Here is a 15,230-nt window from a genome sequence, read left to right as displayed (position 1 = left end):
TGTGGGAATTTTATAACCCACAAGCAGTTAGTTGCTCCACACTCATTTCAACTTTTGCTATTATGGGTCTTTTACATGTTAGCCTTTCTAATCAGTATGTAGTAGCATCTCATGGTTTTAATTTGCATTTCTCTATGATTAGTGATGCTGAACACCTTTTGATGTGCTTTTTGGCCATTTGGTTCTTTTGTGTCCTCAGAAACCTTTGCCTCTTCTTTACTCTTTTATTTTTTTAAGCAACTTTATTGAAACAATATATACAAACCATGCAAAGTGAATAATTTAATGGTCTTTAATGTAAATCTGAATAACAGGTTTGTACAACCATTACCATGATCTACTACTTTATTTTTTAATGTTCACTCATTGCCGTAGCTTGAGCCCAAACCCAGCCACTGTAGTGAGTACTGTTTCTCTAGCAATCATTTATGGCTGTGTGGCTACAGTTCCAGGAATTACTAGTGTGTAACTCCTATGACAGTCTCACTCAGCATTTCTTCAGGATCCAATTAGGTTAGTTCGATTACTAGCCTAAGATCAGCAATCCTTTGTCTAAGTTTCAATGTTACCGGTCCCTTCCTTCGTGCTCCCAACAATACTGCTGTCATGTTTCTACTATGCTAATTACCATATTTTATTGCAATTTAAAGTTTATATCTCTGTCTTGACTAAACTTAAGGAAAGGAACTGTTTGAATCCCTGCTGCCAAGCATGGTACCTGACAATACAGTTGGCATTGATGAAGCTGAATGAGTCAAATGATTCAAATTAAACAAAAATACCTTCCAATCAAACAAGAAGGTTTATCCTTTGGAGTACATGGACAATTCTTTGAACTCATTTGCACTTATATAATCAGTCTACTTTGTATTTTGTGTCTTAATTTCTGACGTTAAATCTCTTGAAACTATTATAGCACTTTGTGATCATCAATTAAGTCCCACAACTCAAAAAAAAGAAGAAATTAGTAATCATGAACTATACAACTTCAAATTTGAAGTGGTTATGCAAATTTCACAACACATCCAATGATAAGCATATTACAATGATACTTACATTAGCTGAAAACAATTTTGAATTGGAGACAAAGGGCTCTCTAAAAACTTTTATAATTAGATTTAGTTCCCTTATATATTGTCGAATTTCTGCCATAAATGCTTTTACCAAATCATAGTAAGTTTGTTCTCCTGAAGAGGAAGGCTCTTCATCAGTTAAAGATAATATATTAATATCTTCTACATCTTGATGAAACATATCCATCAATACCTACATAGTCAGAGATATTAAAAAGTATAATAAAATATGAAGCTTTAGTCAAATTTGAAGTGAAATGCTCTAAGTTCTCTGAATAAAGTTCTTAAAGGATAAAAAAGCAGACGTGCAAATTTCTCCTCTTCGATATATTGCCAGCATTCCTCCACAGCTTCTCTAAAACAGAATTCTACATCTGACACCACTTACTATCCTCCTCCAAGGTCTCTATCACTACTAACTAGTATTTATCTGTCTGTCTCTCTTGTTAACCTATTACTTCCAATTTGTTCCCAGATCCTGTCTTTAATTTCTCTGGCTTGGTTTTCTGTTTTATGCCCTGCCATCATCACTTTATTCCATGGTCTCAATATCTCACATTTAAATAATTTTTATACCCTTTTATTTGGCCTATTTTCCTAGATTTGTTGGATATAGATCAAAATAAACTTTTCTCCAAGTCTATTACTACTCTTACTAAAACACATCTTTTGCCTTCTTGTGAGCTTCTACAGCATCATATCCCTATAACACAATACAATGATAATATTTTACTTTGTGTGCTTTCTGTTTGATGAATATAAGTATACCTTCATCAGCTCTGGAGCCTTGTTTTATACATACTTCTCTTGCATCTCCTCCCTGTGTAAACATGTAGTAGGTAGTCAAAAATATTTTATTTATCTGATTCATTAAAAAGCATCAAGGCCATGGCACGGTGGCTCATGCCTGTAATCCCAGCACTTTGGGAGGCCAAGGTGGGCGGATCATGAGGTCAGAAGTTTGAGACTAGCCTGACCAACATGGTGACACCCCATCTCTACTAAAAATACAAAATTTAGCCAGGCATGGTGGCACGCACGTGTAATCCCAGCTACCCAGGAGGCTGAGGCAGGCGAATCACTTGAACCTGGGAGGCGGAGGTTGTAGTGAACCAAGATCGTGCCATTGCACTCCAGCCTGGGCGACAGAGCAAGACTCCATCTCCAAAAAAAAAGAATCACGTATTTCATATTCAAGTCTAGATAATATTTTTCAAAACTAAATACTTACTCATTTAGAAATACAAAAACATTTGAAATTCTTCTTCAAATCAGGGTTGTTGTTTTTTTTTTTTTTCACTCTATATGGCCACATTCTCAAAGAACAAATAAATACTAAAACATAATTTAGTGGAATCAGTAATCAAAAAGAATATTCCAAATCAGTAAGAATATAATGAGGAAATGGAATGAAATGCTTCATCAGAAATATTTTCCTTTCTGCAAAGTTGTTTTCATAAAACAAACAAACTTAGGTAACGACTAAAAGCTTTAGACTCAGAGACCTGGAGTTCAAGTCTAGGCTTTGAAACTTCTCAGAAAATTCTGGACTAATTTCTTTATCCCTGTGAATTTCAGTCTCCCTTTTATAAAATGTAGATAATATCACTTACCTTAGAGGAATATCATAAGGACCAATGGAGATAAGCCACATATGTGCTTAACCTTCAATAAGTGTTTGCTTTTATTATTATTATTGTAAAACCACAAAGTAGTATCTGAAGAAAGGTAGATACCAAAGTAAAAGTATCGTTTTGTGGCTTTGAATTTTGAAAAATTGTTTTTAAGTAAATCCATAACCTTATAAATCTTTCAATCTGAATAAATTTTAAGAAGTTAACTATTAAGAGTTTACTCTAATTAACCCTAGTTGCAATAGCACAGAAAAAAAAAACTGCATATTGAAACATATTTTAATATTATATATGTAATATCTTATTTTTATAAAGGGGTATCTTGAATCCCTGTTATTAGGTTACTGGAGATATTCCCCAACATATAATTTTATTCTATATGAATAGTATGTTAGCATCTAATAAGTCATAAAAAGAAATTTAAGAAAAAAAATAAAAGCTGTTTCCTACCTTGTCAGCACACATTGCCACTTTAATATCTTGTTTTGTAATTTCATAATGCCGTATATTTCTTACATAATTCCCAACCAGCTTTAAAATGTCTGCAGAAATGTATTCTAAGACTGCTACTATGTAAACAGAAACCTGGTGGTCAATTTTATAACCTAGGACCTCCTGCAAAATTAAAAGCATGTTTAAACATCACATACTATAAATTTAACACTCTGATTAAAAATGAAAAACATATTTGCAACTTAGCTTCCACTTTTTTCCTAAGCCCTATGCTTACCAGCAACATTTAATTTTAAGTGGTTCAACGATAATATATGTATTACTGTTGAAAATGTAAGCTAAGAAAAGGCAAGGCAAAATTACCTCTGATGATGTAAAATACTTGAGAGGTAGAGATTACAAATAGATAATCCCTAACCTATAAAGGAAAAGCAAGCTTGGGGTGGGGAGCAAATGCTCTTTGTTACCTAATTCAGAACACCTAGAGGTAACTACAACAAACAAGTTTTTTTCTTTTACCAAAAATTAGAGTTATTATATTATTGGTATTTAGGAATCTCTACCAGGCTTATATGCTTATCTTTTCCCAGGGAAGATGGGCTCCCCAAAACCAAAATGGCACATTCCTGGTATCCCTGGCAATTTCTATGAAAATAAAATTCATGCTATGTCCTACTGAATAACGGTTGCTGTTAAACAGAATGTTAAATAGTCCTAATATTAGACTTCAAAGAGAATATTGGCTTTTGTGGGACTGGCCAGTTCATACAGAATAATAAATTCTATTTTCCAAACAACCCATTTAAGGGAAAAAACCAACAACTTTGAAATAAGGAGTTTGTTACAAATTGGAGACAGGTTGCATTTATCTTTTAGGGTATGTAAAAACTATTAAGTGTATAATGATAAAGGTTTATTAAAATAAATTGAAACAATATTCACAATTAGCACATAAAACTCAAAATTTAGGATTATTAACATATTATTTATATAACTCGATTTGTTAATTCTCTTAGAATACAATTTAATCTATGGCAAATGAAAATCATGAAGAGAATGATGAAGTAGTTTTCCATAAGGCAGATATTTCTATTCAAACAACTGAATACAAAATATAACCTTAAGCTCATTCAAGTGTTTAAATTTTGGACAACACCAAGCAAACCTGAACTTTCTAACACTATCACTTACAGTCTTGTGAACTTGGCCTAGAAGTTACTTACTCACTTTCTGCCTCTGTCACCTCATTTATAAGCTGTGGATAATAACTTTGTTGAGTGATAAAACTCAGACAATGTATTAGCATTTTATCTGTATTACAGGATGTACAAAATTACTGACATCTAAATTAAAGTTTTAATTATTATAATATCTGTATTTTTGTTGTGAGAAATAACAACAGTTCATTATATTAACTAAAATAGAAATATCATTATTTGAGCTTCCAGCAGTTATTCTATTAGTTCTGTAGAGATTCAACTGACTGACTGACTTATTTACATGATAAGTAGGACTGGATAGTTTAGGTGATCTTTTTGTTCAAAGATTACACATAGCCTATGACAGTTTCACAGAGGTCTCTACACAAAATATTAACATTTAAAGGATTTATAGGAACACTTAGGTCTAACCAATAAGTGAGGATGAGTTTTAGAAATTCTCCTTGTGGTCCTAATTATACCTGAGATAAAATCCACAGTAACTTTCTTAGTCCTTCAACTTATTACTATTGATATGAAATTACTTTAAATCATGTTGCCCAGTTTATATTTTCTTATTATCACAGCATCTCCTCCCACCACATAAATCACCGGAAAACTTAGAATGAGAGAATTTTACTCTTAAGTTGACTCAATTATCCATAAAATATACTCTAATTGTATGAAAATGATAGATTTTTATTTTTCCCTTAAAATGCAAGAAGGGAGTATTTCAGCATTACCTTTAGTAAAGGATGAATTTTTTCTACTGGGAGAGATAAAGGGTTTCTTCGCTTCCTCTTTTCAATAGCTGACTGGGCATCAGCTATTGCCCACTTATCAATTGGATGAGGGAAACTTTTTTGAACACGTTCCTTGGGAAATAGGAAAATAACAACTAAGCAACAAATATATTAAACAGTGCTCGTCACTTAAAATTTACTTTTAGAATCAAAGAATACCAAAAGTAGAGCTTTTCACATATGGTATAATTTACATTACAAACATATTGAAGCTAAGAAAAAACAGTAATTGTCAATGTATAAGTTCCTTAATTAGCAATAAGAGACTAAGCATTCTTTATATTATGTAGGGTGAATATCACATCCTGAATTTCAGCTGCACTGTGATAAAGCTAATTACAAGAATGAGTAGAAGCTACTTTTAAACAGTATAAAATTTCAAGGATCAAGTAGTAAATATCTAAATCCAATTCTCATTTACTTGTCCTTACTTTCAGTACTAATTACAAGCTCAAGTAGCATTTTGCAATTGAACCCTCTATGAATATTCTTTATCCACCATGCAAAAGCACGTAACTTCAAAACTATTTATAAGTCATGGAAAGCAATGGTTTTGCACTGGTGACAGCAATTTTAATACATTGTAGTTTCTTTACAGTCCTCCATAGGTCATTTGTTTTTAACAAAATACTTCATTTTTAATTTCCAGAAATTCTTTACTTAAAATTTCCACTGAGTGTGAAAGAACTTGGGTTACTATGGCAGCTGAATTTCCTTCCTTATTAAACTAATGTAATTCACTTCAAACAAAAGGCACTTTCATCCTCTTAAAGCATTTAAAACCCACTTGCAGGATACCATAACTAAAACCAGTAGAGGTCGCTATTATATAACTTTTACACACGTATTTTGAGAAAGTATTCAACTAGTATGTAAAAACTACTAGATGAAATTAAACATAACCCCTATTTATAAATCTGAATAGAAAGTTTTATTAGTTGCTAGTAAAATGGAAAATAAAAAAAAGTGACTGCCATGTGATGCCCTTGGTGGTGAGGGATGGGCAGAGAACACAATGATTCTTGGATATCTTATAAGCCAATCTATAATTGAGGGGTATAACCCAGTCGTTTTGTTGTTGTTGTTGTTGTTTTGTTGTTGTTTTTGAGACAGAGTCTCACTCCGTCACCAGGCGCCAGGCTGGAGTGCCACAATCTTGGCTCACTGCAACCTCCGCCTTCTGGGTTCAAGCAACTCTCCTGCCTCAGCCTCCCGCATAGGTGGGACTACAGGCGTGCACCACCATGCCCAGCTAATTTTTGTATGTTTAGTAGAGACGGGCTTTCACCATGTTGACCAGGATGGTCTCAATCTGTTGACCTCGTGATCCACCCGCCTGAAGTACGTTGAAAGAAAATACAGCAGTTTAAAACAGGGTTTACAAACCTTTTCAACTGTCTAGTTGAAAAGCTGTTTGCCAGGACACCAGCCTCATGCAGCAAAAAGCAATACGAAGGTCCAAAATACTGAGGAGGCATAGCGTTGAAAAGGGAGAGAAGGGAAGGAGTAAAGGGAGAGAAAGGAATATCCAAACAGAGAATTCTTTTCTTTTCTCCAAGTTAATTTTGCAGACTTGTTAATCAAAAATGACAAGATTTAGGACTAACTTATGTGGTTTTCAATTAAAATGTTTATAGTGAAGTGTTTAACCCTTGATTAACTGAATAAGTGTAACCATGGTATAAACCTAATAATGCTATGACCCTGCGGCTTTCCAACTTTTTTTTTAAACCTACACCAAACATACTCAAAGGAAACAAAGTTTCATAAAACAAACCTGTCCTGATTATATGCAGCACACTGGCATTTTCCCTTCTGTTTGTCTGTTAGAGACAGAGTCTTGTTCTGTTGCCCAGGCAGGAGTACGGTGGCGCAGCAACCTCCACTCTCAGATTCAAGTGATTCTCCTGTGTCAGCCTCCTGACTAGCTGGGATTACAGGCATGTGCTACCACGCCCGGCTACTTTTTGTATTTTTAATAGAGATGGGTTTCCTCATGTTGGCCAGGCTGGTCTTGAACTCCTGACCTCAGGTGATCCACCTGCCTCAGCCTCCCAAAGTGCTGGGATTATAGCCATGAGCCATTGTGCCAGCCTCTTTTATTTTTTACAATGAGGGTTGGGCAATGCACTAAAGTAATTTTATGACTTACCAGTGGTCATGACCTGGAATCTAAAAACACTGGTGTATAGTAGAGATATAAAAGCAGTGGGAAAAAAAGTAAAAATAAAAAAATAAAAGCAGTAGAAAAGGACAGAAGTTGAACTCAACCTGACAATTCTAAATAGATTTACATGTCTTTGAAAAACAACTCACCAGTGGTGGCATTACAGAGACTAACTGTAGGCAGGGGTTGAGATAGAAGAAAAAGAAAAAAGAACAGCAATCCCTAGCCGTATCAATTATATCTATCTCACTCCAGGTTTATTGTTTTAAGGAAGGAAAGAAGGGGAAAGAAAATCTCGAATGATTTTTCTTTTTCTTTTTTTTAGTGGATCAGCTAATCAAATGATTTTTTTTAAGGCAAAATGGTAATGATGAAGCATAGCACATTTTAAACTTACTTACAAGGGTATTAATGAAATCAAATTACCAAATACATAGTTAGGAGATAATGCCAAGGGTCAAAATGCATGGGGAAAGATTAGTAGGGTCAAACAAAAAGCTGTCTTGAATGTCAAGAGGTAAAACTCAAGGAATTACTTTATTTCTTGTAGTGGGAAATTTATAATTTTATAGCAAAATAAAATTTTTCATAAATGTTTTATAGTTTTTTACTTTTTATTTATTTTGGGGGAGAACAAGGTCTCTTGCTCTGTAACCTGGGCCAGAGAATGATGTGATCATAGCTCACTGGAGCATCAACCTTCTGGGCTTAACTGATCTCCCTCCCTCAGTCTCCCAAGTAGCAGGGACTATAAGTACGTGTCACCACACCCAGCTAATTTTTTTATTTTTAGTAGAGATGAGATCTTGCTCTGCTGCCCAGGCTGCTCTGGAACTCCTGAGCTCAAAGTGCTGGGATTACACACATGAGCCACTATACTAGGCCTTCACGTATTTTTTAACAGAAGCCCAAGGAGGACTGATCAATGAAAGATTAATGAATTAAAATATTACTCTAATTTCAAGATTAATATTTTTTGTATTAAATGAGAAACTCTATCTTGATTAATATCTAGTACCTTTGGAAAACATTAATAAGATACAGAGCAAAGTTCGAGATTTAGCTCTATTATTAGCAGAACCTTGTCTTTTCCTTTACATAATAGGTTTAAAAAGATAATATTAATCAATTCCAAGAGTATTCTAGGTGCTATATAAATTCCTATATATGTACTTCAATTAAAAAAAATTCGTACCCCTATATACTTTTGTATGTGTGGGAGAAATTTGTTTTTGTTTAGAAAGGTAGAAAATATGGATAAATTATTTGGGGAATCTAAATGTTAATGGAAAGCTTATTAGAAATTATAAGGGCTTGGCTGGGCATGGTGACCCACACCTGTAATCCCAGCACTTTAGGAGGCTGAGCTGGGCGAGTCAATTGAGGTCAGGCCTCCTGAGTAGCTGGGACTACAGACATGCACCACTATGCCCGGCTAATTTTTGTATTTTTAGCAGAGACAGGGTTTTGCCATGTTGTCCAGGCTGGTCCTGAACTCTTGGGCGCAAGCAGTCTGCCCACGTTGGCCTCTCAAAGTGCTGGGATTACAGGTGTGAAACACCACACCAGCCAAATATATTTATTCCTTAAATTTATGTATAAAACTGTACATATTTATCATGTATAACATCATGATGCTTGGAAGTACATATAATATGCACTGTAGAATGGTTAAATCTAGCTAATTAGCAAATGCATTACTTCACATAGTTATTTTTGTGGTGAAAACAGTCAATTTCTACTCTTAGCATTTTCAAGAATACAATATACCATCATTAACTATAGTCACATTTTACTTTTTTCCTTATCCAGTTGCAATTCAGTGATGCTCTTCTCAGCAGTTTCTCATTGGATATGTCTATCAATCCCTCAGCCTTCAGGGGATCAGGGCAAGACCAGAGGTAGCTAGAGACTACTTCCTACCCAATCACTATGTGGCATAAAAACATTACATTCTATGTGTGTTGTGTCCTGAAAAGGCTGCAAAGCACTGCTATTACTGGTTTTTACAATTTCCTTGCCCCGCTGTTCTGCTGCTATACATCCATGAGGAAACACCACATTCAGTCCAACTATCTTTTTTTGTGCTCACAGTTGAGTGCTATAAAAACAAAGTCACAGAAACCCAAAGATTTGAACTACTGTATACTTGAAGTCATTAAAGTCAAATAGTCCTTCATCATTGCCAGAGAAGTCTGTATTTCTAGCCTGTGTCTCCCATTTTCTACCGTTGGTACTTCAAACCTTCTTCTCTCCAACTTTTGACTCCTTCCAGACTCAGTTTAGACATGTCTTCTTCTTGGAAGCTACCCCAAACCCCAAGGCCTGTATAGCTGCTGCTTTCATGGCTTCCCACATACTCTTTACTCATAGAATATCACATTATGTTACTGACTACATATCTATCTCTATCTCCATTAAACCATAAGCCCTAAAAAGACAGGGGCCAGGCTGGGTACAGTGCCTCATGCCTGTAATCCCAACACTTTGGGAGGCCGAGGTGGGCAGATCACGAGGTCAGGGGTTCGAGAACAGCCTGACCAACATGGTGAAAACCTGTCTCTACTAAAAACAAATTAGCCAGGTGTGGTGGCGAGTGCCTATAATCCCAGCTACTAGGGAGGCTGAGGCAGGAGAATCACTTAAACCTGGGAGACAGAGGTTACAGGGAGCCGAGACTGCACCACTGCACTTCAGCATGGGCGACAGAGTGAGAGTCCATCTCAAAAAAAAAAAAAAAAAAAAAAAAAAAAAAAAAATACAGGGGCCATATCATCTTTGTAAGATTACAGAACCTCCTTCCTAGGTGTTTAGATGCTTCCCTCTCCCTCAATTGGTGGGAAATAATTCACTTACCACCTAAAATACATGTAACAACTGAAGATCAAAACATTAACAGAAATGTTTTTGGAATGCTAGCTGGCTTTAATAAAAGAAATGCTTAGACATATGCCACTCTTAAAAGTATGGGTATATCATTCTGTCATCAATAAATTGTTCGTTTTAGCTTACAAACAAAAAATGGTATAATAATTTAACAACTAGAATACATACAAACTATCATATATGCAGTACAGATTGATTATTCCTAATCCAAAAATCCAAAATCCAGATTTTAACTTCTTTTTTTTGAGACAGGGTTCCACTCTTTCATTCAGGGCTCACTGTAGCTTCGACCTCCTGGGCTCAAGTGATCCTCCTGCCTTAGCCTCCTGAGTAGCTGGGACTACAGGTGCATGCTACCATGCCTGCTAATTATAAAAAAATATTTTTTAGAGAAGGGGTCTTACTTTGCTGCCCAGGCTGGTCTCGAACTCCTGTGCTCAAGGGATCCTTCTGCTTTGGCTTCCCAAAGTGCTGGGATTATAGGCTTGAGCCACCACATCAAGCCAAAATCCAAACTTCTAGATGCTGAGGTGATGCTCACTGGAGCACTTCAGAGTTTGGATTTTTGGATTTGGGATGCTCAACCAGTAAGTATACTGCAAATATTCCAAAATCCAAAAAAACCCCTCAAAATCTAAAAACACTTCTGTTCCCAAGCATTCCGGATAAGGGATACTCAACCTTTAAAGAGTGAAATCCAGGCTTCACTTTCATATATATATATTTGTGGAATTAAAGGCAAATTACATATTTATTATATATATAAATAATATATAATATATATATACACACATATAATAAAGAGCAAATATATGTATATATTCGTGGAATTAAAGAGCAAATTATTTGCCCCTTCACTGACATTAAAACCAACACACAAATTAGATATAAAGTAAATACAAGACAATATTTGTCATACCTCTACATCTGAAGCACTTCGGGGCTGAGCTTGGCATAACATATTTAATAACTGCAAAATTAATTCTTCAACATACTGAAGAGCATCATCATTAGACTCAAGAGTAGGATGAACTTGCCCCTGGACCTATAAACAAAAAGCAAAGTAATTAAAATGTGGGTTCCATATCATTGAACAAATTTTTAAAACTTTAAAAAATGTGGGTTTGTGGCAGGTACAATGGCTCATGCCTGTAATCCCAGCACTTTGGGAGGCTGCAGTGGGCAGATCACCTGAGGTCGGCAGTTCAAGACCAGCCTGGCCAACATGGTGAAACCCTGTCTCTATTAAAATTACAAAAATTAGCTGGGCATGGTGGTGTGTGCCTATAATCCCAGCTACCCCGGAAGCTGAGGAAGGAGAATCACTGGAACCCGAGAGACAGAGGCTGCAGTGAGCCGAGATTGCGCTACTGCACTCCAGCCTGAGCGACAGAGCAAGACTCCGCCTCCTGCAACACCCCGCACCCCAAAAAAAGTGGGTTTGTACTTAAGAATGTGGTCTGGCTTGCAAATACAGATCTAAATGATACTGACCTAGAAGTCAGGAGTTCTCAACCCTTTTTCCCAGCCACATGCACACCACACATGCTTATATGCTCCTGGAGATCCAGTTTACCTAATTAAATAATTTCAGTATGCTTTTTCTCATACTATGGTTACAATACAATGCAGAAATGGAGAAGGAAGGGAAAGTCTGAGGTGATGACAAAATATACAGTTCATATGGTTTTTGCCAGGAACCAATTAGAACATTTATTCAACATTCTGCTTGGGCAGAACTGACCTCCTAAGGGTCTTCGACCCTTGTTTGACTTGACAATTCCTACTAAATGACAAAATCCAGGAGGGACATGTCTCATCAAGTTCACCAGCATATCTATGGCAGCAAGCACTGTGCAAGGCATGCATATTACGAGCTTGATAAATTCAAATAATATTTGTGAACACAAAGTCACTCTTTATCAAAAGGACACAAAATGTGTGACTGTCTATACTTTAGGAATATTGGTGCCCTAATCTTTACTTTCTTTTTCCTCAACCATTTCTTTGTTTTTTTAATTAGAAGTTTTACTTAAGAGTCCACACTGGAAAGAAGCCTTGGCCATTTCTTTAGTCGAGTCTCAGGCTACGGGCCTCTGTAAAGCCTACATGTTAATAAACAGCATGATAATCTTTACTTGCATTCCTTTGTCACTCTTTATATGGGTCAAAATTGTTCCTCACTAAATAAATGGCAAACAAAGGTGGCTCCAGGAGAGAAACAATGCATGTTCCAAAACATGCTCAACTCTCCAACAGGTAGTAGGGCACTTACTCGTTAAAAGTGCACAGTATTCACTGGCTCAGAGCATACAGCATGGTCTGTCCTACACGTCACTGACTGAGAGGGTGTGACAGCCTCAGTGTATAGGGACATTTTTATAAACAGTGTACTAGGCTGGGCGTGGTGGCTAATGCCTGTAATCCTAACACTGGGAGGCTGAGGCAGGAGGATCACTTGAGGTCAGGAGTTCAGGACCAGCCTGGGCAGCATAGGGAAAACCTGTCTCTATTTAAAAAAAAAAAAAAAAGCCAAGTAGGGTAGCACATGCCTGTAGTAGTACCACCTACTCCGGAGGCTGATGTGGGAGGACTGCTTAAATCCAGGATGCTAAGGCTACAGTGAGCTGTGATTACACCACTGTACTCCAGCCTGACCAACAGAGGGAGACCCTGTGCCAAAACAATAAAAGATAGTATCCTATGTAATAATTTTGTAACTGATTTGTTGAATCTATTAAATACCAGACCCTCTGTAAGGTGTTGGGATATACAGATATGAATCAAACATAATCCCACTCATATGGTCTTTATACTCTTCCCTGGGCTTATCCCTGTACCATGTACCACATTTCTGTTATTGGGTTTATCATGTTGACTTTTAATTACATGTTCCCTTGACTGTTTCCTCTTTTGGACAGTGATGTTCCAACTGGGCAGGGCTTGGCTTATGTACTTATAGAATAATTTTCTCCTTGTTTTTCACTCTAAACCCCTGACATTCAGGGGATACTCAAAGCTTCTGTGTTACAGAGGTGAGGGGTATAAAATATTTCTTTCTTAAAATTAAAATTGAAAAGGGGTGGTGATAAGACTAGAGAGACTGGTTGTTTGCTTGATTTCAAGAGCATAAGCCTTTAAACCAGAAACCATTCACTATACAAAAGCAGTTAAAACTGAAATAGATGTTAATTATGTAGAGTTGTATATAGCCACAACAGTGAAAATGCAATGGTTAAAAACAACGTGATACTGATTATAATTCTAGAACATATAATTCAAATGTTAAGTTTGGCACTTTGTATGATAAGCAAAATTTTGGAAATTCATATTCGGTTTTATTTATTGGTGGTTACTAATATCCAAATAAGAACTATTAAATAAGTAAATCAAATAAAGAATTGGTCAGCTTAAACAGAAAATAATGCATGATGCCAACTGCACGTCTAAGCTTCTGGACATTAATCTTTCTCACATCTTAAAATCTATCAAATTAGAATCACAAAACTCATCCATGTATATATCAATAAATTGCTTTGTGCCCTTAAAAACGAAAAGAAAACTTCAAAAACTCTAACTGAAAAACATAGGCAATGGTCCATACTTAAAAGGCAAGTAGAGTACCAACTCCTAAAAATACACAGGCTGTTCTTTATTCTTTCAAGAAGATGCTGTTAGGATATTTCTCTAAAGAGCAAACATAAGTAGTATTATATTTCATACGTAGGCAGAATAAAAACACTTCTATTCCATGAGATAGTGTTACAGCTAAAGTGCTCCATTCCATCATAAATGGTACTCAGAGACATTTAATAGATCAAATGATCCAAGCTGTTCAACTCTATACAGAATACGTTACTCTGTCAAATCTTAATGGCAATCTTCAGAAGTCATGTACAGCTGATAGTGAGTTGCATGTGTGTTTATGAACAATTGTAAATAGCACTTCAAATTGGGTTTAAACTATGTGGGTTTTCCCTGTTTTGCCATTTAATGGCAAAATATCAATTAGTTTTGCACCAACCTAACAGTTTCCAAAAACATTACATTTTATACTTATGTTTACTGACATTGAAAATGTCATATTTATTTAACCATACTTTCTTAAATTAAGTACAATAAATGCAAATACTTTACTAAATAATTAACAATAGCCTGAATAAGAATTTTATAGTAATTCTTCTTTTAAGGAGTAATCACTATGTTCAATTAAAGATGACAACTCTTGAATTATAAACTTTCCTTAAGGACTACTTGATTCTATCTTGACAGTTCGTTTTGTCTCTAGTAACTTCCAGCAGATTCTGAGGCAACTTTGTTGGCTATTATTGCCAAATTTTGTAGAATCTGAAAAGGCAAAGGGATTTAGGTGTATATCAATTTCTAGTTGTTTGATACATGCCTCCAAGTGTATTCAGGAACCCCTTGGGTAAACTGCCAGAAAACACTATGTTGAATTCTGATGAATCTTTCAAATCCTTTGCTAGCTAACAGCTCTCTGGAGAACTGGACTTCTAGATTGTGTTCTGTCATGTCTTGGGCCCAGATCTGCTACTTTTATTTATAAATATAAAGAGAGAATTTAAGGTAAAACTGGTATTCTCAAAGCCTTTACTATATCAAATAATAAAGATCTGAATCATCAAATCTTTTTCTTAGTGTTACAATTGTTTAGTCAATGTTTAATTGACTTATTGACAGATGCTTATTTCTCCTCACTCTGAGGTTAAAAACCTAGGCAAAAATCTTTCATCAAGAAATAAAGTTTAAGATCAGCCTGGGCTGGGCATGGTGGCTCACACCTACAATCCCAAAACTTTGGGGCCAAGGTGGGCAGATCACCTGAGGTCGGTTTGAGACCAGCCTGGGCAACATGGTGAAACACTGTCTGCACTAAAAATACAAAAAGTAGAGCCAGTTGTGGTGGTGCATACCTATAATCCCAGCTACTTGGGAGGCTGAGGGAGGAGAATCACTTGAACCTGGGAGGTGCTGGCTGCAGTGAGCCAAGATCA

General features: G+C 36.0%; 1 protein-coding gene across 1 annotated transcript in view; it reads right to left on the bottom strand.

The window, feature by feature from the left end:
• SOS1 (SOS Ras/Rac guanine nucleotide exchange factor 1) overlaps positions 1–11,260 on the bottom strand; it is a gene marked incomplete at its 5' end in the record, with an annotated part of 81,750 nt that extends 70,490 nt beyond the window's left edge. Inside the window, 4 exons of the mRNA XM_017515298.2 lie at positions 1,057–1,266; positions 3,158–3,322; positions 5,103–5,234; positions 11,135–11,260. Coding sequence (XP_017370787.2) covers positions 1,057–1,266; positions 3,158–3,322; positions 5,103–5,234; positions 11,135–11,260 — 633 coding nt within the window. The remainder of the gene's footprint in view (positions 1–1,056; positions 1,267–3,157; positions 3,323–5,102; positions 5,235–11,134) is intronic.
• Positions 11,261–15,230: the final 3,970 nt, after the last annotated feature.

Source organism: Cebus imitator, unplaced genomic scaffold (assembly GCF_001604975.1).
Source record: "Cebus imitator isolate Cc_AM_T3 unplaced genomic scaffold, Cebus_imitator-1.0 Scaffold547, whole genome shotgun sequence".
Taxonomy (NCBI): Eukaryota; Metazoa; Chordata; class Mammalia; order Primates; family Cebidae; genus Cebus; species Cebus imitator.
Note: the sequence above shows the minus strand (reverse complement) of the source record. Positions and strands in the feature narration are given on the sequence as shown.